A 27,582-nucleotide genomic window follows, 5' to 3' on the forward strand; every position below is an offset into this window, starting at 1 on the left:
CATTTAAAGATATCTTTCTGAGGTTATACTCTTCAGTCCTATGCTTTTAGAGATTATCCAATTTAATGACTTTGTTTGCAAAGCCAGAAGCTAAGGTCTTAGATATCTAGATGTTTTGCCATGACCACATTGCTGGTTTTAGTGGTAAGCTGGGAAGAAATCCCATGTCCTTTAACTTGCAGTTACACATTAGATTTGAATGTTGACCAAGGTATCCTATTGCTAAACCTATACCCTAGTGAGATCAGCAAAAGAGGAAAAGATCTAATATAGGTAAAAATAATCTTAACAACTCTTTTTTGTTGGCCAAAAATGGCAACTACAGAAATGCTTATTAATTGCAGAATGACTGAATAAATTATGATATATGAATGGAATAGTATCATACTATAAGAAATGAGGGAAAAGGTGATTTCAGAAAGACATGGAAAGACTTGTATAAACAGTTGCAGTGTGAACTGAGCAGAACTGGAACAATTTAAAACATCGATATAAGAAACAATTTGGAAAGTTTTTTTTTGGTCAGGGCAATAGAATTATGAACAACTAAATGATCAACAATTATTGTAAAGAACTCATAAAAAGTATTCTGTTTGCCTCATAATGGATGATATTAAGAAATGTATTTTTGACTGCTACCAATATGGGAATATGTTTCGGTTAATGGTGCTTATATCTTTATTTTTTCCTTTCTCTCTCCTTCCTTCTATGTGTGAAATAATTGTAAAAAAAATTTAAAAAGAAACACCAAAGGCAACAAAACTGTTAAGATGGACAAAGAAGAAGAAAAGATCATCTTATTTATCAATAAAGAGAATAGTCATTTCTTTGGAGAGAGTACTTATATTCCAAAGTCTGATTTACAAAATATAAGATAAGATAAAATACTTGTGGTAGGACATTTGTCAGACAAAATATCTGAGAATTTTAGTAAATTGAGAGTACAATATGACTTAGGAGCAAAATATGGCAACTAAGAAAGCTAATGTGATCTTAGGCTGCATTTAGAGGCATAAGTTCTAGGAATTATCTTCTGTCCAGGGAAGACCTCATCTGAAGGTTTGTATTCATTTCTGGAATTATATTTGTAGTTATACCTAGAATGGTAAAGGATCTCATGTCCATCCTATATGAAATATGATTGAAAGAACTGTGGATATTTCACTTGGAAAACACTAAGAGTGAATTGTAAAGTTATATTGAAGAATTTGAAATGTTCTATATAAAATGGATTAATTATTTTCCTGTTTGACCTATTAAGCATAATTTGGACCATTTGGTTAATATTCAACAGAGGCAAGTTTAATGTTTATGAAATCTTCCTAACAAGGTTATTTAAAAATGCTATCCTGCAAACTGAGAGATTATAGTTCCTCCTTATTAGAGATCTTTAAGAAGGGGGTAGGTGACCATTTGTTTAATGCATTGCAATGATAATTCTTTATTTAGTTATTAATTGTACTAAATGGCCATTCCCCATATTCTGAAATAGTTTGTTTATTTTATCATTATTGTTAGATTTAGAAGGAATTGTTATTCCATAGAACATACCATAAATAGAGAATATAAGATTTCACTGTACTTACTGTTTCTTGAATATATAAGAACATTAGATTGCATAGAGCCAAACATTCTAACATCTTTTCAACAGGTCATGTCTCTTGCATATGTCAAAATTGTACAAGATTTGTTGTATAAGGAATATGATGAAGAAAACCTTGTTCAGTGCCTCTCTGATCAGTAATACCAATTGAGTCATACCACAGGGATACATATAGTTGAGAAAGATTTGTCACTTTTGTAGAGGACATCCAAAACAGAGTCCAAGTCTGGGAGGATTTCTGTGCATTTTCCTATTTTTAAATATCATTGTCCTGATTACATCATACCCGGAATATTGCAGAACTTCCTAAATGGGAGTCATAATCTTTCAGAGGAGTCTGACCTAGTTTTTCATCTAATGGATGAAATATGGTTACAATTCAGATTATATTAAGTTTGATGCATAATCTATAGAGATTGACATATGTGTGTTTATGTATGTGCATGAGTATATACACATACATGCCCATATATATAAAAATAAATATACAGACTTATCTTGCATAGATAATGTAAATATTCAGTGAATTGATGCAAAATTGAATAGGAGAGGGAGAATGGGATAAATGGCTTTTGTATCATTAACCAGATCTTTTAATGGCCTCAAATTTTCCTTTAACAAGACCCAGTCTTTCTTTTTTTCATCTTCTAAACCCTCTTTTATTAAAGATTTTATTTATTTTGAGTTTTACAATTTTTCCCCAATCTAACTTCCCTCACCCCCACAGAAAGCAATTTGTCAATCTTTACTTTGTTTACATGTTGTACATTGATCCAAATTGAATGTGATGAGAGAGAAATCATATCTTTAAGGAAGAAACAAAAAAGTATAAGCGATAACAAGATCAGACAATAACATATCTTTTTTTTTGTCTACATTAAAGGGAATAGTCCTTGAACTTTGTTCAAACTCCATGCTTCTTTATCTGGATACAGATGGTAATTCTCCATGGCAGACAGCCCAAAATTGTCCCTGATTGTTGCACTGATGGAGCAAGTCCATCAAGGTTGAACATCACCCCCATGTTAGGGTGAACAGTGTTTTTCTAGTTCTGCTCATCTTGCTCAGCATCAGTTCATGCAAATCCTTCTAGGCTTCCCTGAATTCCCATCCCTCCTGATTTCTAATATAACAATAGTGTTCCATGACATACATTTACCACAATTTGCTAAGCCATTCTCCAACTCAAGGACATTTACTTAATTTCCAATTCTTTGCCACCACAAACAGGGCTGCTATGAATATTTTTGTACAAGTGATGTTTTTACTATTTTTCATCATCTCTTCAGGGTATAGACCCAGTAGTGGTATTGCTGGATCAAAGGGTATGCACATTTTTTTTGCCCTTTGGGTGTAGTTCCAAATTTCTCTCCAGAAAGGTTGGATGAGTTCACAGCTCCACCAACAGTGTAATAGTGTCCCAAATTTCCCACAACCCTTCCAACAATGATCATTATCCTTTCTGGTCATATTGGCTAGTCTGAGAGGTGTGAGCTGCTACCTCAGAGAAGCTTTAATTTGCATTTGTCTGATAATGAATGCTTTAGAGCAATTTTTCTTCTGGCTATGGATTGCTTTGATCTTTTCATCTGTAAATTGCTTGCATATCCTTTGACCATTTGTCAGTTTGGGAATGGCTTTTTTTTTTTTTTTTTAATATGACTCAGTTCTCTGTATATTTTAGAAATAAGTCTTTTGTCACAATCATTAGTTGTAAAGATTGTTTCCCAGTTTACTGCATTTCTTTTTATCTTGGTTACAGTGGTTTTATCTGTGCAAAAGCCTTTTAATTTAATGTAATTGAAATCATCTAGTTTGTTTTTGGTGATGTTCTCCATCTCTTCCTTCATCATAAACTGCTTCTCTTTCCATAGATCTGACAGGTAATCTAGTCATTGATCTTCTAATTTGCTTATAGCATTGTTTTTTAATGTCTAAATCCTGTATCCATTTGGATCTTATCTTGGCAAAGGGTGTGAGGTGTTGGTATAATCTAAATTTCTTCCATACTAACTTCCAATTTTCCCAGCAGTTTTTATCAAAGAGAGAGTTTTTATCCCAATAGCTGGACTTTTGGGGTTTATCAAACAGCAGATTACTATAATTGTTTCCTGCTATTGCACCTAGTCTATTCCCTTGAAGACCCATTCTTTTTATACCAATATTCAAGATGTATGAAAATAGTTTTTTTTTGGGGGGGGAGAATCGAAAAATGAATAGAACTCCCAGAGTGGCACTGAGGAAGCATATTGTGGATATGACCAGGCAGAAATGCAGACAAGTTGTTGATTTGAAATTGGTAGAGGATTTCCTTGCCAGAACACAATTAGAATCACAGGGCTAAACCACCTCACCAGTCTCATCCCCCCCCCAACCCCCCAAAAAATAAGAAAGAAAAGAAAAAGACATAGATCTAATCAGATTACTATTGGTGCTCAGGAGCTTTAAAGTTTTAAAGCTTCCTAATGTGATTGCTACTCAATAACTTTTGTAATTTGTCTCAGGCTGATTTTTTTCAGCCACAATATTAGGCCTATATTAACTATATTAATTTTAGTGAATTTTGGCTCTTACTCTGATTTAGCTTAGCCTTTTCTGTTACTTTGGTAAAATAATTTCCTTTGTCTCAAAACACAACTTCCTATTTCTGCCAGTAGAAATTTTTTTTTCACTCTTCAAGCCTATCTTTGGAAGTGTCTCTCCAAGGAAGGGAGTCTTTCAGAGTGAAATAATATTTCATTTCTTAAATCTCTCAAACAACTTTATATCTCTTCTATGCATTTATCATATTCTAGTTACTTTATTTTATTTATATTTTATAGCTAATATCTATTAATGAACTTTTTATTGGTCATCTCAAAATCACTTTTTGAGTTGTCTATACATTTTAATAGCTTTTTCTTTGTTATAGGAAATATTTTGATAGTATTTTCAGTGTTTACAAAGTTCTACTTTTTTTCATAGGTTTTTCATTGAGCATCTTTAAAAAATTTTTTTTAAATTCTGTCAATGAAGTTGTGACTTGCCCAAGATCACACACACAGCTAGACAATTATTAAGTGTCTGGGGTCAAGAGTTGAACTCTGGCCTCCTGATTCCAGTCCACTGTGCCACCTATTGAATAACTTTTAAAAAATGTTTAATTACTGGACTTTAAGAAGAAAAGTATGAAATATTATATATTTTGTTTTTGTAGAATTTTATTTTGTATCAAAAATGAATTTTGATTCTCTTCAAGAAATGTATGAATTCCTTAAATAGTTTAGTATCTGAAAATACTTTAATAATTACTATTAAAAGATTAATTTCTTTTGATTTTGGTTTTGATCTTCTAATGTAGAAAAGTTTTTAATTAAAAGGCTTATTTACACCTAACAGGTTTGTTTATATATGCACTGAAATCTGAATTTCGCCTCTTGTTATTTTAACATCCTTTTCTTTTTCCTTTTTAAAGGGATGGCTTTAGATTTTCCTCCCAGGAAGCTGCTTCAAGTTTTGGTGATGATAGATTGCTAATAGAGAAATTTATTGATAATCCCCGCCATATAGAAATCCAGGTTAGTACACTTAAAAATGCTTTTCTAATAAATCTTAAAAAAATAATATTTCCCTTTACCAAGACCCCCAATTTTGAATTGCACTGGTATGCTTGTTATCAAAGATTCTAAATTTAATAATCTGACTAATCTGATGCTTGAATCCCCAGATGCTACTTCATTTGTTTTCACGAACAGGATTATGATTCTTACTTGAAGATGATCCAGAAGAAGGTTTCAAATGATGCTGGAACTGAGTACTATAATTGTACTCCTTACTTGGACTTGAGTTTTAGTCTGTGTTCTAAGATAAATTTTATGACTTTTGTAGAATTTTGAATTGGAGAAGGAGGACAGGTCCTGAATAGTACAAGTCTCTTTAACTCCCTGAATTTCATTTTGTTCACATATAAGTTAGAGTTAATAATACTTGAACTACTTACCTCACAAAAGTATTAGATGAAAATGAAACTCTTTTTACAGCTGAAAGTACTATATGTTCATGTATTAAAGATTTGTGTGGTAGTTGTATGGATCCATTTGGACAGACTGGTTTATTTTCATTTTAGAAATTAGTCATTTTGAGGTGTCAGTGGATTCTGAGGCATCAATGGGGCCAATTTGGGGGTTGGTAGAACAATGGAGAGGGACATGGTAGCTGTGAGTAATTTGCAGTATGTATTGAAAGAGGAAATGAAATGGAAGATTCTCATCAGGGAAAATATGATAGGAAATGAAAAGAGGCTGGTCATATTGTTGCTAGGGAGAGAGATGAATGGATGGCTGTAGTTCCTTTGAGTGAAGAACCCACCAATCTCTGACTCAAGGAAGTAAGAAAGACTTAAAATTTAATTTATGCATTGCACAAACAGTTTACAAGTACTACAAAAAGGCCACAAAACAGTTAGTTTCTTTCTTTTCTTTTAATTTTTTTTGGGTTTTTTTTTTTTTGCAAGGCAAATGGGATTAAGTGGCTTGCCCAAATCCATACATTATTAGGTGACTGAGGTGGATTGGCCTATGCTCTTTCCACTGCACCATTCACCATTTAGCTGCACTGATGGAGATGGTTTCTTTTCTTTTTTTTTTGGATATATTTTCTCTTTATTAACATTTTATTTATTTATTCTTATTTTTGTACAAATGTTATTTTTTTATACATTACTAAAATATTCTTGATTAAAAGTAAACATAATACCCCTCCCCCCAAAAAAATCTACCACCACATGAGCAATGAAGTAAAGGAGAGAGAAAAAAATTAAAATTAAAAATAATAATAATGATGATGACGATGGCAGCCAGCTGGCACAGTGGATGGAGCATTGGCTCTGGAGCAAGGAGCACCCAAGCTCAAATCTGGCCCCAGAAACCCAACCATCACCCAGCTATGTGACGCTGGGCAAGCCACCCCAACCCCACTGCCCTGAAAATCCCCCCAAAACCCACCAAATAAAATAAAATATAATAATAATAATAACAATAATAACAATAATAATAATAATAAATGATGATGATGATGATGGCGACGATGATGATGCCAGGAGCATCAGGGTCCAAATCTGGCCTTAGACACCCACAATCACCCAGCTGTGTGGCCCCGGGAAAGCCACCCAACCCCATTTGCCCTGCACTCCCCCCCCAATAATAATAATAATAAACAATAATGAAACATGTGCTTCAGTCTGTGTTCTAATACCTCCAGCTCTGTCGCAGGTAGATCACATTCTTTAGGATAAATCCATTAGAAAAGCTACTTCCATATTTTCCCACTGTTGCCATTGCTGATCGTAACTCCCTCCATTCGTACCTCCCCACTACCATATACTATATTTTTTCTCTCCTTTCACTCTGTCCCTCTTCTTAAATGTGCTATAGGGTAGCTGAGTGGTGCAGCAGACAGATTCCTGGCCCTGGGGCCAAGAGGCCCTAAGCCCACATATCACCCCTTAGGCCCAGCATCCACTGGCCCTATGGTCCTGGAAAGGACATCCAATCCCAGCCCCTTGCAAGAAGTAAAAAAGAAAATGTGTTATATCTGACCATTCTCCCCCCATGGTCCACCCTCTCCTCCATCATTCACATCCCCCCTTCCCCCATTCCCCTTCTTTCCTTCTTACTCTAGATGTATATACCCCATTGAGTATATATGCTTTTCCTCTCCTAGTCACCTCTGATGAGAGTGAAGGTTCCTTCATTCCCACCTTGCCCCCCCTTCCATATCACTGCAATAGCTCATTGTAATAAAAAAATCTTATTATAAGAAATATCTTAGCCTATTCCACATCTCCTTTCTCTTACTCCCATTACATTTCCTTTTTAGCCATTGAGTCCATTTTTACACTATTTTATATCTTCAAATTCAGCTCTTTCCTGTGCTTCATGTATAAAAGCTTCTACTTGATCTATTAAATGAGAAGTTTCATATGAGTATTATCAGCATCATTTTTCTATGCAGGAATACATGTAGTTCATCATCATTAAGTCCCTCATATTTTCCCCTTCATCTCCACTCTCTATGCTTTACCTGAGTCCTGTACTTGAACATCAAACTTTTAAAATTCCCCTGGTTCATTGAAAGTCCATCTTTTCCCCTGGAAGAGGACATTCATTTTTGCTGGGTAGTTGATTCTCGGTTGCATTCTAAGCTCTTTTGCCGTCCAGAATATTATATTCCAGGCGCTACAAGCTTTTAATGTAGTTGCTGCTGAGTCCTGTTTGATCCTGACTGCAGCTCCACAATATTTGAATTGTGTCCTTTTGGCTACTTGTAATATTTTCTCTTTGACTTGGGAGTTCTGGAACTTGCCTATAATATTCCTGGGGGTTGTTTTTTATCTCTTTCTTGGGGGAGATTGGTGGATTCTCTCAATTTCTATTTTGCCCTCTGCTTCTAGGCTATCTGGGCAATTTTCCTGTAGGAATTCATTAAAAATGATGTCAAGGCTCTTTTCCTGATCATGACTTTCAGGTATCCCAATAATTTTAAAATTATCTTTCCTAAATCTGTTTTCCAGATCAGTTGTTTTTTCAATGAGATTTTTCACATTTTCTTCTAATTTTTCCATTCTTTTGATTTTGAAATATTGTGTCTTGATTCCTTATAAAGCCAGCAGCTTCCCTCAGTTCCATTCTACATCTAAAGGATTTGTTTTCCTCAGAGAGTTTTCTTATCTCTTTTTCTATCTGGCCAATTCTGCTTTTTAAAGCATTCTTCTCCTCAATAATTTTTTGAACTGTTTAAACCATTTTGACCTATTCTGGTTTTTAACATGTTATTTTCTACAGCATTTTTTTGGATCTCCTTGACTAAGCCGCTGACTTCTTTTTCATGTTTTCCCCTGCATCTCTCTCATTTCTTTTCCCAATTTTTCTTCTATCTCCCTCACTTTATTTTCAAAGTCTTTTTTGAGCTCTGTCATGGCCTGAGCCCAATTTCCGTTTTTCTTGGAGTCTTTAGATGCTGAAGCTTGTACTTCCTCATCTTCAGACTGAGTATTTTGATCCTTCTTCGGGTCACAGACAATGTATTTCTCAATGGTGTTCCTCGTTTTTCCCTGTTTATTCATTTCCCCAGCCTGTGCCTGGTCTTGGGGTGCTTCCTGAGCTTTTGAGTATTATTGGGACACCCCTCCATGAGGATCTCAGTGTGTGAAGTTCTGTCCTCCCTCCTGGTCTGTGAATGACCACAGGCACACCCCTCTGCCATGGGGCTGAGGTCCGGAGTGGGCCCTGCTGTTCAATGGACTCCTAGGCTGTGATCAAGATCTGAATTTGGTCAGAGCCCCAGAGTCCTGTTCCAGGTACAAAGGACAGACCTCGAAAGTCTCTCTCTCCACTCCCCTACCTAGGCTGAGCTCTCAAGCCTAGGGGCTCCTTACCGGCTCTGCCTGCTTCCGTTTCCTGGATCTGGGCTGCTGAGGCCACTGCTCGCTGGGTGTCCTGAGGTCTGGGTTTCACGGGCTTGCTCTGGCAGAGTTATCCCTCTGAGCTTCCAAGTTGTTCCCAGTGCTCCCCAGGGTGTAGGTCAGGAAACTGCCCCAGCTGCTGTGAGCCATGTCTCCTAGGTGACCTGGGACTGCCTCCAGGAGGTTGAAGTTCCTTCACTCTGGTGGCTTCCCCTCTAACCCTGTGAAACAGAGCCTTTCCACTATTTTCCAGGTTACCTTGGGTTGGAGAATTGCCTCACTGGATCCTTGTGTGGCTTCTGTCTCTTGAAAATTTAGTTAGAGTCCTTATTTTATAAGTTTTGAAATATTAGAAAGAGAGAGCACCTAAGAGAGGATCTTCTCCTGTCACCAACTTGGCTCTGACCCCAAGACAGTAGTTTCTAACAAGATGAGAAAGTTAAGCAAAAACAGACAATCAAGAAAGAATAGCAAGGGGGATCCTCATTTAAAGAGACATTTTTACAAGCTGGGAAAAGAGGAGTGAGTTATAAGAGATGGTTGAGAGAGAATAGCAAAGGAGATAGGTTAAAAAGGAAAAAGGGAAAGAAAAGGAAACTTAGATCAACATAGATCCAGCTGCATGGAACGGGATTATATCTGTCCAGCAGCATGGGTCCAGAATACATGGATCTAGCTTAGAGAATGGAAAGGGAGAATTAACCTGATCAGTCCAACCAAGAGTCAATTGGGGAAAAAAGAGACCATGCCCAGAGCAGAACCTTGCTACATACTTTTCTGTGATGGGCAGAACAAGGATGGTGATTGAAGAACAGCTTTGTATCTGGCTCTAGGTGTTCTCCAGTGCACATGCAGAGGGGCAGTCCCTAGGGAGTGACATAGAACAGCCCTCACTGAGCATGAGCAGCATTCAATGGTGCCTTGTATACTCCTGCTCCACATGAGTATGGGTAGATCCTCGGCCACCCACGAGGACGGGCACAGGGACACCTGCAGGGCTTTCTGAAAGCCAATTTGACAGTACAGGAAAATCAAAAGATTGGTTACAAATATAAAAGGGTTACAACATTCTACTGTGTCCAGAAATCCCCTACTAGGTGTCTAGCCCCAGGTCCTGGGATTACTAATGGTACTCTTTGGATTTCAAGAGGAAGTGAGGAGAGCCTCTAGCACATTGGGTAAACTTCCTTTAGAGAATTTCTATGAATATGTGGTCTGACATCACAAAATTGGTATTCAGGAATGGGCTGTGATTTGCATCATTGAGAGAACTTCTAAATCTATGGGTACAGATTAGATCAATGGGTATTTGAGTTTCAGACTCATCTTGATTTCACCATTTATTAGCAAGCATTTAGATGCCCACTAAAGTCTAGGCATGATTGATACAGAAACAAAAATGAAATACTTCCTGTTCTGTAACTATACTCTACAGTTTCCAGTGATTTTTTTTTAATTGCTAAAACTTAGTACCTTTTTTCCAAAATTTATCCTTCTTGATCATTTTCTACTGGGTATTTTATCCTTTATATGTTTTCATGACACTTCTGATCTTTCTTGGTTTTCTCCTATTTGACTAAACATTCCCAGTTCCCATCTCTCATACTTTATACTTGTCTTACCAAGGTTCTTCTCTGGATCTCCTTTCTTTCTTTACTCTCTGTTATCTCATTTGGTGATTACTTCATTTCCCAGGGTTCAAGGACCTGAGGTTATTCTTCTGGTAGTTTAAGTTCAGTATTGGGGGGAAAATGAGATACTTTTAGGTCATTTTTTTGAGGTTCTGAGCTCTTCTGCCTTATTATGCCATGCCAGATTTTGCCATGCTCCTGCACATGTGCTGGAACTTGAATTCTCCTGATTGTGATAGACCTGAGACTGACCTGGGAAGAAAACTGCCCCATCCTCTGTTCAGAAGGAGCTCCAGCAGTTTCTCACACATAAACAGTAACCTTTTTCTGCTGGCCCCGGGGAAATACTCCTGGGATCTTTGTTCTGTGTTTCCTGGGTACAGGAAGTTCCAGAGATAGAGGGTTACACTTCTAGTTTTATTTTTTAATTCACTAGTTTTTCTTAGATTTAATTTTATTCATCTCACCTTTAATTTTTAAGATTTCCAATTTGGTATTGGAGATTTTTAATTTGTTTTTCTAGTTTTTTTAATTGCATGCCAAATTCATCTGCTCTTTATTTTATTGATGTAAGCATTTAGAGATATAAATTTTCCTTTGATTTCTGCTTTTGCTGTTTCCCATAGGTTTTGTTTTTTATTATTTCTCTTTAATAAACTTATTTATTGTTTGTATGTTTTATTTTTAATACAATCATTCTTTAAGAATTAATTTTGGGGTGGCTAGGTGGGCACAGTGGATAGAGAACTGGCCCTGGAGTCAGGAGTACCTGAGTTCAAATCTGGCCTCAGACACTTACTAATTACCTAGCTGTGTGGCCTTGGGCAAGCCACTTAACCCCATTGTCTAGCAAAAAAAAAATAATTGAAACTTCTTTCTATGGACCCTTACCAGATATAATTTTTACTGTATTATGAGCTAAAAAGGATGCATTTTATTTTTATGTTACTGGATTTAACTGTAAAGATTTTATACTCTATCATACGGTCAATTTTTACAAATATATCATGTATCACTGAGAAAAAGGTGCTTTCTTTTCTAATCTCATTCAGTTGTCTCCAGACATCTATCATACCTACCTTGTCTAAGATTCTGTTCATCTCCTTGTTTCTTTCATACTGATTTTTTTTTTGTTAAATTTATCTAGTTCTAACTGAGGAAGATTGAAATTCCCTGCTATTACAGTTTTAGCATTATTTATTTTCATCTGTAATTTAATTAGTTTTCCTTTAAACATTTGGATCTATATGTATAGCATTTGGTGCATATAAGATTGATATTGATGTTGCTTCATTTTCTATGATACATTTCATCATAATATAGTTTCCCTGTTCATTTTTTTAATTAAACCTATTTTAGTTTTGTTTGAGATTCTGATGGCTCTGCCTGCTTTTTTTAAATAAGCTATAGTATTAAAAAAAAAACCCTACCCTAAGCTTTTATTTTTTTCTATGTGTATCTTTTAAAATATTTTCTTCTAAATAATATAAATATCAAATAAATAAATAAATATTAGATTGGATTCTGCTTTTTAAACCATCCTGCTATCTATTTATTTTGGGTGAGTTCATCCTATTCACATTGAGTTATAATTATTAGTTAAGCATTTTCTTTTATCTTATTTTCCATCACTGTTTATCCTTCTTTCCCTGTCTTTATATCCTATCCCTCCTTAAGCATCTAATGGACTTCTAACCACACTACCTCCATAAATCTGCACCCCTTCTAACAATCCCTTTCTTATCTCCCCTTATCCTCCTATTTCTTGATCTGTACACCCTTCTGAGAGTCTCTTTCTTATCCTATCCTCTCCCCGTTTCTTTGTAAGTTAAGAAGACTTTTATTCCCTTCTAGTTGTGTATGTTATTCTGTAATTAACCCAGTTCTGAGGAGAATAAAGTTTTCTACCAGCCCTCTATCTGCCTTTGCCTCCACTATAGCAGTCTTCCTATTAATGTCTCTTTCTGAGATGATTGCTCCATTTCACCTCTCTCTGGTCAATTTCATTTTTTATGATTGTTTCATATCTTAGTCAACTCAACCTTAGACCTTCTATCCATGCATGATTTTCCAAATTACCCAAGTAGTGATTACATTCTTTTTTTTATTTATTTTTTTCTTTTTTGCAAGGCAATGGGGTTAAGTGGTTTGCCCAAGGCCACACAGCTAGGTAATTATTAAGTATCTGAGGCCGGATTTGAACTCAGGTACTCCTGACTCCATGGCTGGTGCTCTATCCACTGTGCCACCTAGGTGCCCCTAGTGATTACATTCTTAAGAGTAATATGTAACTTTTTTTTATATAAGACATAATGAGGGCGGCTAGTTGGTACAGTGGACAGGACCTGAGTTCAAAACTGGCCTCAGACACTTAATAATTACTAGCTATGTGACTTTGGGTAAGTCATTTAACCCCGTTGCCTTGCAAAAAACAAAAAAATAAGTAATGATGTTGACCTTATTAAATCCTTTCTAATTGGTATTTAATGTTTACCTCCTTATATTTCTCCTGAATCAAATAGATCAAATTTTTCATGAAGTTCTGGTTTTTTTTTCACAAATACCTGAAAGTTCTTTTGTTCATTTAATATTTATTATTTTTTTCCATTCAGAATAACACACAACCTTGTAATTTTGTTTGTAAGCCCAGTTAATTTGCTCCTTGGAATATATTGTTTATTCATTTAGCAACTAACAAGCAAATTAGTTCATTCAGCAATTAATAAGCAAATTAACTTAGTCTTAGCAGCAGATGAAAATTTATTAATAATAGGCATTAGGAATGCATGAGTTTACTCACTTGAACTGACTATCACTAGCAAGACATCTGAAAGCCTCTCTGCCTTCTTGCCTGCTTTATACTCTGAAAATGATGTCAACAGTCTGAGACCTTAGTTCATGAAGATAACCAGACCTTAAGGAAAGTTAACCTCTTTGACTGATTTTTCGCTTTTTTTCTTCCTATTTATCCCTGTAACCTAGCACTGTTCTTGACCCCTAAAGTCTTGAGTGAATTGAATAATTGAATATTATTTCATGAGTCATTTTATAGTTTTTCATTGTTCTAGAGCTTGAAGTAATAATTTGGAACATTTTTAGCCAAGTTATTATAAGAGAAAGTTATTTGGTCTAATGCTTATTTTTTTATATTTAAGGTACTTTGCCAATTTATGTGTGCTTCTGCCTTCTATATGCTTATAATCATATGGAAATAACAATCATATAGAAATGTTTAGGTTGTTATAATATCCAGCAATAAATGAAAAATGAAATAAATTGTTTAGTCAGTAAGTGCCTTAGATGGCACTTAGATGGAAGAGATAATATCTGGCTAGTAATTATGGAAAGCTTGATCAGGATTTTAGCTTTTTGTAGGGTCTTGACCATTGGTTAAAATTTGATTGGAATTAGGAGAAAAAGAGAGGTCATTCCAAGCAGTGAACATTGGTACTGATTTAAGAAAAAGCACTTTTGAGTTTTTAAATATAATTGAATCAGGGTTTCTTTTGTTCTCTTTAACCAACAACTCCAATTAACTAGGTAAATACATTAATAAATACATATTAAGTACATCAAATAAATTCACTGTTATTCATTACTACTGTAGTATTATTTGTATTTTAATTTGGAGAAGGAATTTTTCCTAGTCAAAGTCTTATTTCATCATTCTTTGGTTATCCAGTGAAACACTGTACAAATGATTAAAATGTTTTCTGTTTCTATACTTGTTTCTAGTATGATTGTATTTGTTTCTTTGACCTCAGTTAGCCATCTTAATTTACACAAGTTCCTTTGGTGCTCTTTTTTTTCTGGGGGGGGGATTAGCTCTTGCCAACTTTGTCTAGTTCTATCAAACTAATTATTGTTGATGCTCTTCACTTTTTACATATCTTATTACTTGTCATAGGTGTTTAGAACACTTCAATATGTCACTTGAACCTAGATTTTTTTCACATGATTAAAAAAAATTTCATTAATTTCAACTTATTCATGAGTTGATGAACCCTATTTTAGAATTATTTAAAATATACAATATTTAAGCTTGGAAATCAGTTTATTTTAGATTATAAAAATATTAAGGTAATAAAATGATTTATTTTTTCATTAAAAATCTTCCAAAGTTTCTAGGCGGGATGGAAAATACTCTTAATAAAATGATTCTTTTTCTTATATTGTCCATATTTTTCAGCCTTCCATTTTGTTGTTTAAACATGCAGAAATCTTTCCTAAAAAGAAATCTCCTAAAAGGAGGAATTAGCCTTTATTTTATGGAGGTCTTTTGCAATCAAGATCCTTGGTTTAGATTTTTCACCTGTATATTTATTTGGCAGTATAGAATGGTGGATAGGAAATTACATTAACAAAACTAAGATATAAATCAATGCTCAGCATTGGACCCATGATTTTTCTTTGAATCTGCAAAAAAGATTTTTAAAGCACAATAGGATATATATCTATAAAAAAAATGTTTCTTATATATCCATTACTAATTACAGTCTAATTACTGGTTTCAAATTTGAGTTTTGCTCCTGTCTGGCAGCAGGATTTCATAACCTGGGTGGTTTTCCTATTTTGGAACCAGTATTCTGAGTTGTCAGAGTACTTTAAGCTCTTGCTAACTCAAATAATGGTTATAGAAGGCAATGTACTTGATTTTCTTTGTCACCCCAGAATTTCAAAGTGGATCCACTTTGCATAATAGTGTTATTTCAGATATTTAGGGTTTCAGTTTAGTAGGTTCTGCTGGTTAATTGTTTTATGTTTTTGTTTCAAGACTGATCTCTGAGATTTAATGGTTCATAGTTGTTATCTGACAAGAAGTCTCTAATGAGTATGCCAGTTTCCTTAACAGATGTTTCATTTCTTTTTCCCAATTGAAGATACACATTTCTTATAATGTCCCCCTTGATTTTTGTATTGAGAGCTTGAGGCATTTTGACAGCTGCCTAGTAATTTTTAGTAGAACAATTTTGATTTGTAGTATGGCCTGCTGAGATATGGGATGAAGCAAACAATTTAGACCCTTTCATGCTTAGGGGTTGACACCAAACAAGTTAAACTTGGACTCTATCCTTTTCCCACAAATTTATTATTTTATTGCCATTGTGATGAATACTAGCCTCTTTTATTTGTATTTCAATTGTGATAGGTAATATATAGTTGATTGCTAAGTGTTTTTTGAACTAGTTGCCAAAACAGCTATTTCTGTGTGTGTGAGCCTTACATGTCTGTTGCTATAATCTGTAGTGATGTATGTTGGAACAAAGACTTAATTTGTATTCATTTGGCAACCATGCTGCAAATTCTTGAAACTTTAACTTGATTTTATATTACTTTTTCTTAAATAATTTCTTGGATTATATTCTTCAAGAATTATTTTAGTGGTTGTAGTAGTAATAGTAGAATTATTTTAGTAGTAGTGATAGTGGTAGTAGCAGAGCAGTAGCAGCAACAGCAATAGTAGCAGTAGCAGTGAAGAAGCCAGCTACAGCTATTAGCTAGCATTTATATTGTACTTTAAGATATCTCATTGGATCTTTACAAGCACCCTGTAGGTGCTATACATTTCTCCATTTTGCAGATGAGAAATGAAGAATTAAGAGAGAAAGTTCTGTCAAATACTAATTATCCAAAGCTGTAATCAAACTTAGGGCTTTGAGGAAGTGCTAACATTTTAGAAATATTAACCTCGGAGTGATTATTTATAATAGGTTACCCTGACCATTGTATACCACATCACAATGGTCAACCCTGACAAAATCCTTTTCCATTTTGTTGGCTCTAGCAGACAAAAATTGAACTGTGAAAATTTTCTTAACCCTTGGTGAAGTGTTATGCAAGAGACAGTGCTGATTCACTGACAGCTAATTTCTTTGGTTAAACAAAATATTTTCAAAAGTGCTATGAAATTTAGCCTTATAATACCTGAGGCTTTTAAGAGAAGGTGGCAGAGAGTAGATTTTGGTTAAATCAATGTTTTGAGGTGAAGATAACACAAAATATCTTTAAAGAATTAAGAGCCCCCCCCCCCCCCAAAAAAAGAATTTACATGTCAGCTCTTGGTCTTTGAAATAGATTCTTTTCTAAAATTATAAATACTTCATAGTAATAAATGAAGAAATTGTTGACAAAGATTGCCAATTCCATTCTAAATGTGATGTGTACATGTTTAATGGTAGAATTGGTAAGTAGTTAGTACTTCTTTTATTTTTTAATATGTTTGTATTCTAGGTAGAAGAGAGAGAGAAAATCAGGAAATAGGGTAGAGGAATGGAAAGGCTCATAAGAATTCCATGAGCTCAGGGTAGACAGATAGCTAAAACAATAAAATCAAGTCAGCTCAAAGAATATTTACTGAGTACTTAATATATGCTAGAAACTGTGCTGAAGTGCTGGGATTATATAGAGTGCATGGCAGTGGTGGTGGTGGTGGTAGTAGTGAGTAGGAATGAGGGGAAAGAAGACTGAAAGATAGGCAGGTTATTAGTGCATTTAAATGCCAGATTATGGGATCCTGGAGGTAATAGGGATCTACTGAAGTTTATTGAGATGGGGGAGAGGGAGTGCAATGGACATATTGCCCTTTAGGAAGATCACTATGATAGCTGAGTGGGTAGACTGGAGTGAAGAGAGACTTGAGACAGAAAGTTATATCAATAGTACAGGCATGAATTGCAGAGAACCTGTACCATAGTGGTGGTATTGGCAGAGGAGAGTATAGGAATGAGTAGAGGTAGAGACCTGACAGGATGAGGCAGCTAATTGGATATTGGAGAATGAAGGAGTTGAGAATGACACAGTTTGGGAGTCTAGTGGCTAAAAGGGGGAGTGATATCTGACCCATGTCAAATATTGTGTACATGCTGGGGATACAAATGCAAGATGTGATGCTTATATTTATTTTTGTGTTCTGAGTATCATCTTCCACATGCCTTTCAAGGGTAGAACTAAAGCATAGTTCCAATTATATTACTCATATGCTTAGAAGCATCAGTGACTTCCTGATGTCTCTAGAATGAATGCATACTCCTTTTTGTTTGACACTTCAAGCCTTTCATGATCTGAGTCTCAGTCTGTCTTTCCAGCTTGGTTATATATTATTTCCTCTCATAAACTGTTTTACCTAAATTGACACTATTGCTTTTTCCTTCTGTGAACATTTCATTTCTATCTTCTGTTTCTTTATAGTGTTGCTATGTATAGACTATTCTTTTTCCTCTTCTTTGCTTCTCAGAATTTACATTCTTCAACAGCTCAAGTGCTATCTTCAAAGGGCCCTTCTTCTAATACTTTAAGCTAATTAATTTGTTTTTAAACAATTACTAAAAATCTATTCTCTATCTCAATATCATTGAATTAAAAAAAAGAAAAACAAAACCTTTAAATGCATGTGTGCTTAGTCAAACAAATCAAATTGTCTATTTCCAAAAGGTTTATGTTTAATTCTGCACCCTGAATCTATCACTTTTTTGACATATGGCATCATTGGTCCTTTGAAGTCATGGTTAGTTATTATATTGATTAAAGCTCTGGTTTTTCAGAGCTGTGGTCCTTTGTATTGGTTTTTTCCTTGTGCGAACTGTTCTGGTTCTGCTCATTTCACTCTGTATCACTTCATATAAATCTTTTCAGGTTTTTAAAAATCAGCCCTTTCATCATTTTTAATGCACAGATGTTTGTTAGTTGTCATATTGCGTGACATTAGTTTGAGTTTATTGACTGGTTTAAGTGATTAATGTTTTAAGGATAGGGGACATTTTGGATACATGTGTTGGCATTGGGAAGGAACCTGTAGTTCCACTTGATCCTGGAGAGGTAGCAGATGAAAGGAATGATATTCAAATGGGCAAGGTTCTGGGGACCCTAGAGAGGATGGTATTAAGGACATGTGTGAAGAAATTTTTCTCAGGAAAACATTTTCTGTGTCAGAGAACGGGAATGATATAGAAAGGTTTTAAAAGGAAACAAGTGTGTTTTTTTTTTCTATTGAATCTTTTATGGTATTATTAATTAGGATGGAAGTTAGCATGTTTTAAGAGAGACTTGCTATTTGAGTCAATTTTTAAATAAATATATATTTATAAATATAACATTAGGATTTGGTGATATAGTTTATGTCAAGCATAGAGGGTAGATAGAGCAAGTATCATCATCTCCATTTTATAGTTGAGGAAACTATAAAAGAAAATAAATGACTGACCCGTGGTCACATGTTTTAGGTCTGGGATTTGAAACCATATCTTTTGTTTCTATTTTCAGCATTATTAACACAGTATGTATATCTTTCTGTTTCTTATGAAGCAAAAAATAAACTGAGTGTCATCTTTTATTTTCTTTGTTAGTCATGAAATTCAGCTTGTGGTTTATAAAATCTTTGGTAAAAGTCTGGTCTGTTCCCTTGTCAGTAAGGATTTTCTCATTCGTGTACAGTACACAGCTATAAGAATTTTGTGTGGTTGGAAAAATAGGCAGAAAAGTCAGTGGTTCCTGCTCAATTACCATTTGCTATTCTTCCCTCATTGAGGAGTGTTGAAAATCAATTCCTTAAAAACCTTCAAAATTGTGTAATCTCCATAGATTTCCCCTCTCTGCATTTGGATAGATCTGGCTATTAGTTTCACTTTTATTTCCTTCTGTAGTAAATTGGATGCTTGTATGTTAAAGTCCAAGAATGGTAGTTCTTCTGTCATCAGTGCTGAGAATTAATTGTGATAGAAATTCTGGGATGAACATAGGGATGAGGACTGTTTTAATATATCTTTGTTTTATGGGTTGTTAGGGTCAAACATTTCATTTCATCTTCTATGTTGATTTTTATGAAGAGTCCTGGGGAAAGAAGTATGCTTTAGTGGAGGGAATTCTGGATTCCGGAAGATCTCGTTTCAGATTTCTTTCTTTGCTTTTGCTATCTTCATGTTTAGGAACAGTTCACTTGACCTCTCTGAACCTTTATTTCCTTATATGTAGATATGTCAATCAGTTATCTTGGGAATTCCATGGAATTCCATCCCATGCATGTAAAGTATCCTACAAATCTTAAAATAGTACATTATAAATGTTAGTTTCTATTTTTAGTATGTAATTTGTAATTTCTCCTAGGTTTTGGCTGATAAACACGGAAATGCTTTGTGGCTTAATGAAAGAGAATGCTCTATCCAGAGAAGAAATCAAAAGGTAGTAGAGGAAGCACCAAGGTAAATTTCCATTGACACTGATCTTTGGGTAATGTTTTGCTTTTGCATATAATATATCATTTCCATAGAATAAATTTTATACCTTATGAAAAATAAAATTTAATTAATGGATATAATAATAATTTAAAAAAATATTGATATACCCAAATTGATAGCACCTGTAACTACTTTGAGAGAAGTGCATGTATATGTAGCACATCAATATATGCTTGGATGAATAGTATTTCTAATATATTTATTGTTTATGTTCATTGGGGTAGAGTACTATAAAATTGATCCTAGTACCAGAAAAACTTGAGTTTAATTAAATTGCAAGAAATCCTTCCCTGGGTACTTATATATTGAATCATAAATTTTATGTTGAATTTTCTATAAATCTTTGTGACTTAGATCATCAGCTAATCCAGTGTAAGAGAAAATAATACTGTATATTAGAGTGTACAGGTATTCTAAGAATACTAATACCTCAGTGGTGAGGGCTGCTTTCCTGTTTGTTGTCCAGCTCTTTACCCAGAACTCGCCTATGGCTCCAAGAAGCTGTAGCATGTGCAAAAGTCATTTGCCAGTAAATCATTTTGAAAAATGCACTAAACCAGTTTGAGGGTAGCTGATGGACCTCAGACCTGTCAGTGAATTAGTGAGGTGTCCACCCCAAATATGTGAAGACTTCCTCTAGCAGAATTTATTTAGATGAGAGCAAGTTATTCCAGTGGTCATAAAACTGGTTGAAGCAGGTGTTGTAGAATGCTTAGAATTCTTAGATGTCTACATTGAAGATACCAAGATCATCCACATCATGACTTTTATCTCACCACTGGTCTCCTTTGACTCTGGAATAGAGAGTGAATCTGGTGAATTTGTTCAACTTTGATCTAATTCATGTATGAGTCAAAGACATCACCTATATCATTTTTCCATTTTTACCTACTTTGAAGTCCTATGGCAACAGGAAAGATAAAGCACAAGATGTATACCCTGAGAATTGTAGTCAAACCCTGCACACAGGGATCCATATCATGGATCATCTTCTTCCTGGACTGAAGTAGTCATGGGATTTGGTGTCTGAGCAGCCTTTTTATTGGACTGCACTGGTCATTTCCTGGCATCAAGGGACTAGGAAAGGTCCTCCCAAAATGGTCTAATTCACCAGAACCAATACCAGCCTACTTACTGTGTCAACTTGGGATCCTATCCTGTAATTGAAGCATAAATAAAAATATATAAAAACTTTTGTGAAGATGATTCCACTCATCATTGGTATTTGAACAACATGAAATCTAGTAGACTCGGTAGTCAAAAAACTCTTATTGTTAGAAAACTCAGCAGATATTTCATTCAAATAGCAACCCTGAGTGAAATAAACCTGACAAAAGAAGGTCCATTTACTGAAGTTGGAACTGGATGCAGTTTTCTGAAGTGCCTACAGTGATGGAGGGGTGCCATGAAGCTAGCAGAGGTTTTACAATCCAAACTAATCTAGGCAACAGGTTTATATGCCTCCTAAAAGCAGTGAAGGGCAGGTTCATGACAATTGCCCCTTTTAGGAAAGTGACACATTACCATCAGCAGTGCTAATGCTCCTACCATGATAAACTCTAATGAGATCAACAAAGAACAATTTTGTTAAGTCCTGGAGACCCTCATCATCATCAGTATGCTGAAAAAGGACTAGGTTTGTTTTTTTTTTTTTGGCAAGGCAAATGGGGTTAAGTGGCTTGCCCAAGGCCACACAGCTAGGTAATTATTAAGTGTCTGAGACTGGATTTGAACCCAGGTACTCCTGACTCCAGGGCCGGTGCTTTATCCACTGCATCACCTAGCCACCCCAAAAAGGACTAGTTTTTAATTATGGGGACTTAAATGCTAGAGTAGGCAGACTAACAGACTTGGCGGGAGTCCATGGGAGGAGTGGAATGGACAATAGCAAAAGCAGTAGTCACTTACTACTGAAGACTTGTGTGTCTTCTGTCTTCATCACCAACGCTGCCTTTGGTTTACCTAAATGCAGTAGAATTCTGTGGATGTCCCCTTGCAGTAAAAGTAAGGACAGGATGTGAGAGTGATAGAGCAATGTGTGGTAGAGGGTTGGACAGCATAAGAGTATCCTGTCAGGAAACTGAATCATAAATTTACACTTGAATTATCTTTGGAAGATTCTGAAGATCTGACAAGATAAGATACCAAGATAAGATAAAATAACATTTGCTTTTAACAAAAGTGGTGCCACAAGGCAAAATGAGTACTAGAAGATGTGATGTCAACAAATTAGAGCACTTGTCTGAACAGGAACAGTTTGTTGCTGACTTGGAGGGAAAGTTGAACCAACACATGTTTGGTGGCAGTGGAGCAGGAAAGAAGTGAGTAGTTTTCATTATTTACTCATCTGGGTCAGAACACTTACTAATGTCAAGAACTGGGGAATTCAGAAGCTGCTAAAATGAAACATGAGAAATTCACAGGGTTTACCAGCAGGGTAAGTTTGTCCATCTCTAAGAAGGCACCATTTAACTTCATCAAAAGAAATGCTCATATGAAAGCTGATGGAAATCTTCTGAGTACTGTGGCTAGAAGAGGTTATTCATGCGGAGATTAAGGAAATTGTCATGAACCTGCCCTCCATTGTGTCTCTTTTAAAGAAAAGGAAAGAAGTCATTCTCTGGCAATCGTGGAGGGAGAAAAATGTGAAACTCATAAGGAGGTGAATATTGAAAACTATCCTTGCACATAGTTGAAATAATAAATTTAAAAGAGAAAAGAAAATATGCTAAAAAAAGCATGGGATCAAGCTGTCAAGATTCTTCTCAGAGTCCTCTATGATAGGCTAATCATTCACCTGGAATATAGTCATTTACCCTAGAGCCAGTGTGGCTTCAAAAGATCTAAGGAACAGTTGATATGGTGTTTGCTGCCCAACAACTCCAGAAATGTCAGGAGCAGAACACAAGTCTGTGTGTAATATTCATTGATCTGATTGAGGCCTTTGATACTGTCAGTCACAACGACTTTTGGAAAGTTAGAGCAAACTGTTTCCCTAGAGAAATTCATCATTATTAGTTGCCATAGCATGATTGTAGGGGTTCTGAATAATGGACCATACCTTTGTGCTTCCAATTAATAATGGAATGGCTGTGTGCTTGTTCCCAATGCATGATCTTTTCTTTATCTATGAAACTTGGACAGTATACAGTGTCATTCCAGGAAACTGAATAGTAAATTTGCACTTGAATCATCTTTAGAAGATTCTGAAGATCTGGCAAGATAAGATACCAAACAAGATAAGATACCAAAGGACAAAACTCAAGGTCCTTTCTCAAGTTGAACTGCCAAATGTTCAAAATCTTCTGCAGATCTAATTCTACTTTCACATCATGTTCAGTATCACTCAAAGCTTAGTGTGCTTTTACATGTAGAACCTATATCAGATTGCTTTCTGTCAAGGGGAGGGGGAAAGGAGAGAGGGAGTAAAATGTAAAACTCAAAACTTTACAAAAAAATTGGTATAAGCTACTGTTGCATGTAGTTGGAAATACATAAAATAAATAAAATATTTATTAAAATAAATTTTTCTCCAGAGAGTGCAGGTCCAGTGGGCTAGTTGCATTGTTCAAATGCCAAATATAAATTTGCCTAAGAGATCATTTTACAGAATCCTCACATGAGGTATGTGCTCTCATGGAGGTCAGAAGAAATAATCTGAGGACACTTAAAAGATCTTTCTGAAGAATTTTGGAGTCTGTTGTGAGAAGTGGGAGACACTTGGAAATGACTGCCAAGAATGGCAGTTCATCTTCGAGGAAGGGGGCTGTGCTCTGTGAACAAAGCAAAATTGCAACACCTCAAAAGAAACATGAGATGAGCAAATTTAGAGAAATCTCCTAAGTGTTCTTATGGATTATGTATCTGACCTGGTGGTAAAATTTTCTAATCAGATACAATTAGACACATTGTATCTTAACCCCTATATAATGATGCCAATTTGATCCCCTCTGAGCACAAAGGACAGCAAACATAATATGCCAAAGTTTCATTGTGTCATTATTGTTGGGGAGGACTTAAAATTTGTTATTATTTCCTAAGATAAGATATCATGGATAACTTCAAAACAGGTTTGACTTGTGGCAAAAAAAATGCGATACCGATTTTATTAATCACTTTATTATGCAGATAGGATTATCCTTGTTTTAGTCATTTATTTATTAATTGATGGATATTAATTGGATGAAAATCTACCATTTCCTAGTTTAGTATCCTTTTTTTGCATTCTTAAATGTAGTTAAAGGAATCAGATAATCTTTTTTCTCCCTTGAGAACAGGGAATAAAATATAGTCTTTGTTATTTATCATGGTATATTTACTCAATTGAGCAGATTTATAAGTGAATGCTGCCATTCTGAGTAGTCGGCATTATATAAGTCACAAAAATGACCACTACATGGTAAAAGTGTTATAATATTATTTATTTCCCAAATAATTTAAAATGGTTAAATTATTTTCCTTCATAATATTATATAATTTTAGAGCTAAATGGAAATTTAACAGTCATGTAGGCTAAACTCCTTACTTTGCTAATGTTACCATAGGAGTCTAGAGAGGTGAAAAGATTTGTTTAGAAGTTATAGATACATGTAGTGGATGGAGCACCAACCCTGGAATCAGGAGAACCTGAGTTCAAATTCAGCCTCAGACACTTAATACTTACTTGGCTGTATGACCTTGGACAAGTCACTTTAATCCCATTCTCAAAAAATCATATGTAGTATATAAGCAAGGTTGGAATTAAAGCCAGGGTCTTTTGAATCCTAGTGTGATATTTTTCTATATTTTCTACATATATTTTATCCTTTATAAAAAGTTCTATTAAATGGACATTCTTTCTTCAGTTTTTATCCTGCTTGACCTATTTGTAGAATCTGATACTTTAGATCACTCTGTACTTCCAGTTTTTTTTCGGGAATCTTTGTTAGATCATCATCATGCTTTGTCTCATTTGCTTTAGGGCTCTGTCTTGGATCTTTTTCTCTCTCCACACCATCTTGGTGGTTTAATGAATTCCTATGGGTTCAGCTTTCTTTTCTTTTCAGATCTATATATTCAGTACTCATCTTTTTCATGAGCTCCATTTTTACATCACTGTCTTACTAACTATTTGTACCTAGATTTCTTATAGGCATCTGAAACTCACATTGTCCAAAACAGTTAATCACCTTCCCCCCCATCTTTCTGATTTCTCTGTTTAAAAAAAAATTTAGCTAATTTTAAAGAGTATTTCATTTCTGTTCTGCCCCCCCATTCACAAAAAACCCCAATAAAAATACAAATTCTAGTAAACCAATTTCATATCAGCAATATCACAACATGTCTATTGTATTTGCCATCCTGAGTTTATCACTTTTCTTGGAGATGTTTAGAATACTTCATCTTTTATACTTTGGAATTTTGATCCATCATCATATTGGTTGGAGTTTTTAAGTCTTTAAAACTGACTTCCCAATTTCTTTTGAGGACATCTTTCAAGTTATATGGGCTTACAACCTCTTAGTTTCTTGTCTCCTCTCCCTCAATTAATTTTCTTCTAGGAAGCTTGTTGATTATCCCTTTATGATCAACACCGGATCCCCATACTCATGAGCACCAGAGTAGTTTATGTGCTGATATCTTTTGATTTGGACAATTGATTTTAATAGCTGACTTCTTAATTCCTCTCCTTTCTGCAATCCACTTTTTATTCTGTTGGTAAATTGAACATTTTGATTATGTCACTCTTTTGTTCTAAAAACTTCCTTTACTTCCAGTTAGGATAAAATTTTACCTTTTCTATTTGTCTTTTAAAGCCCTTCATTATTTGACTGACCCCTCCAGTCTTTTAAAAAAAGTATTACTCTCTGCACAGTCAGACTGTCCTTCTTGTTCCTATTCATACAGTTCAATCCCCATATCTGGAATAATTTCTCTCCTATTGCCAAATAGAAACCCCCACTCTCTTTTAAAATGATTACATTTGAAATTTAATAGAAAATTTGGCTTGAAGTCATGCATATATTTTAATTAACTGATTATCTTTCTTTTGGTGCAGTGGGTAGAGTATTGGCACTGAAGTCAGGAGGACCTGAATTCAAATTTGGCCTCGAATACTTACTAGCTATGTTACTTGTCAAGTCACTTAATCCTGATTGCCTTGCATCCAGGGCCATCTCTAGTCATCCTGATTCATATCTGACCACTGGACTCAAAGGACTCTGGAGGAGAAAGTGACTTTGTCCAACATGGTATCACCTCCCTGTCATCCTGTTTTTTGAGAATAAAGGATTAGAAACATTATCATCATCATCACCATCATCATCATCATTAATTGTACAGTATGATGATGTAGAAATTATAAAATGTTGCAAGGAATTCAGAATCTTATTAAGTCCACTCTTTTGTGTGAATTATATACAACATGTATATTACTTTGTTACATGTATAGCACATTTTATAGTATACCTGTTAGACAAAATTTCACTTGTAATGATTAGATTGTTTATTATTTGACTTCACAAACAAAAGTTTTTTCTTACATTTTTGTTTTCAATATCAATTCAATTTCAATATTTTTGCCTGCTGTTTGAAATTTAGATGATTTCTACCTCTTCCTTGAGAGTATTTTGCATTTCAATAATATGAGAAACTAAACTTCAGATCAGTTTTACTACCTTATGCCATTTGATTATCATGGTGACTCTCATTCCTGCAGATTATAAACACGTTACAGATCTTATCAAGGTAGAAAAGCTTTACAAATAGATAAGGCATCAGACTGTGTGTCTCTCCAGATGGTCTTACTTTCCTAAGTAAGTCTGGAGAAACATATGAGAAGGTTGATTACCAGGTGATAATTTTTTTGATGACTGCAGTTCCTGAATTATTTTCTCTTAAAGTATGAAATGTGTTGCATTATGTATTAGTTGAGGGTTTACTTATGAATATTAAATAGATAGTCTTGAAAGATTGAATTAAAAAGCAAAATGATTTTCATTAATTTCCATCTAAGTTTTGTTTATATGCAGATACATCTATCTATAAATTTTATCTAGTTAGTTATCTGAAAAGATGAGTGGTCAGTGAAAGAATATTATTAGGTCAAATACACAGAAAAATATAGAAAGAAAAAGAACTGTAGTTTTAGCATAAGGAATACAAATTTGGAGTTGGCTTATACGGATTACTAAGTAATGTTTGAGATCTTGTGATGTATTGAGTTATTATATATTTATTGAAATTTAACAATAAATTTGTTGAATAGAGGTTCTGAGTTTGAATTATGACTGCTAATAGCTGTGATCTTGGGCAACTCCCTTAAACACCATAGACCTTCAGTAGTTTGATAAAATGCTTGTTCATTGTTTTGTTAGGTTTTTTTAAGACTGTTATTTTTCTAATTATACTTATTTAGCATAAAGGAACTTCTAAAATAATAGTGAAAATGGTACTAGTTCTTTATTTCATAGTTTAACAGTATTGAAGAAAAGCATTATATGTTTTAGTTAGGGTTTACCTAAGCAGCATTGAAGTAAGAAAACAAAAAAGATTTCCCATAGTTTTAGATTTGCATATTTTTCATTTGCATATCCAGATTCCAAGTTCCTTTTATGGCATCCTTGAAAAGAAGAAATTGAAGAATTGCACATTCATTTTTTATAACATAATAATAAAACTCGATTTCTTGTAATACCA

At 34.7% G+C, this 27,582-nt stretch overlaps 1 protein-coding gene across 3 annotated transcripts in view; it reads left to right on the top strand.

Annotated features, from left to right (window-relative positions):
* PCCA (propionyl-CoA carboxylase subunit alpha) overlaps positions 1-27,582 on the top strand; it is a 556,428-nt gene that overhangs the window by 225,063 nt on the left and 303,783 nt on the right. For all 3 annotated transcript variants that reach the window (XM_074191968.1, XM_074191970.1, XM_074191969.1), the window contains exons 10-11: positions 5,058-5,160; positions 19,775-19,869. In XM_074191968.1, the coding sequence (XP_074048069.1) occupies positions 5,058-5,160; positions 19,775-19,869 (198 nt within the window). The remainder of the gene's footprint in view (positions 1-5,057; positions 5,161-19,774; positions 19,870-27,582) is intronic.

This window comes from Macrotis lagotis, chromosome 6 (assembly GCF_037893015.1).
Source record: "Macrotis lagotis isolate mMagLag1 chromosome 6, bilby.v1.9.chrom.fasta, whole genome shotgun sequence".
NCBI lineage: Eukaryota > Metazoa > Chordata > Mammalia > Peramelemorphia > Peramelidae > Macrotis > Macrotis lagotis.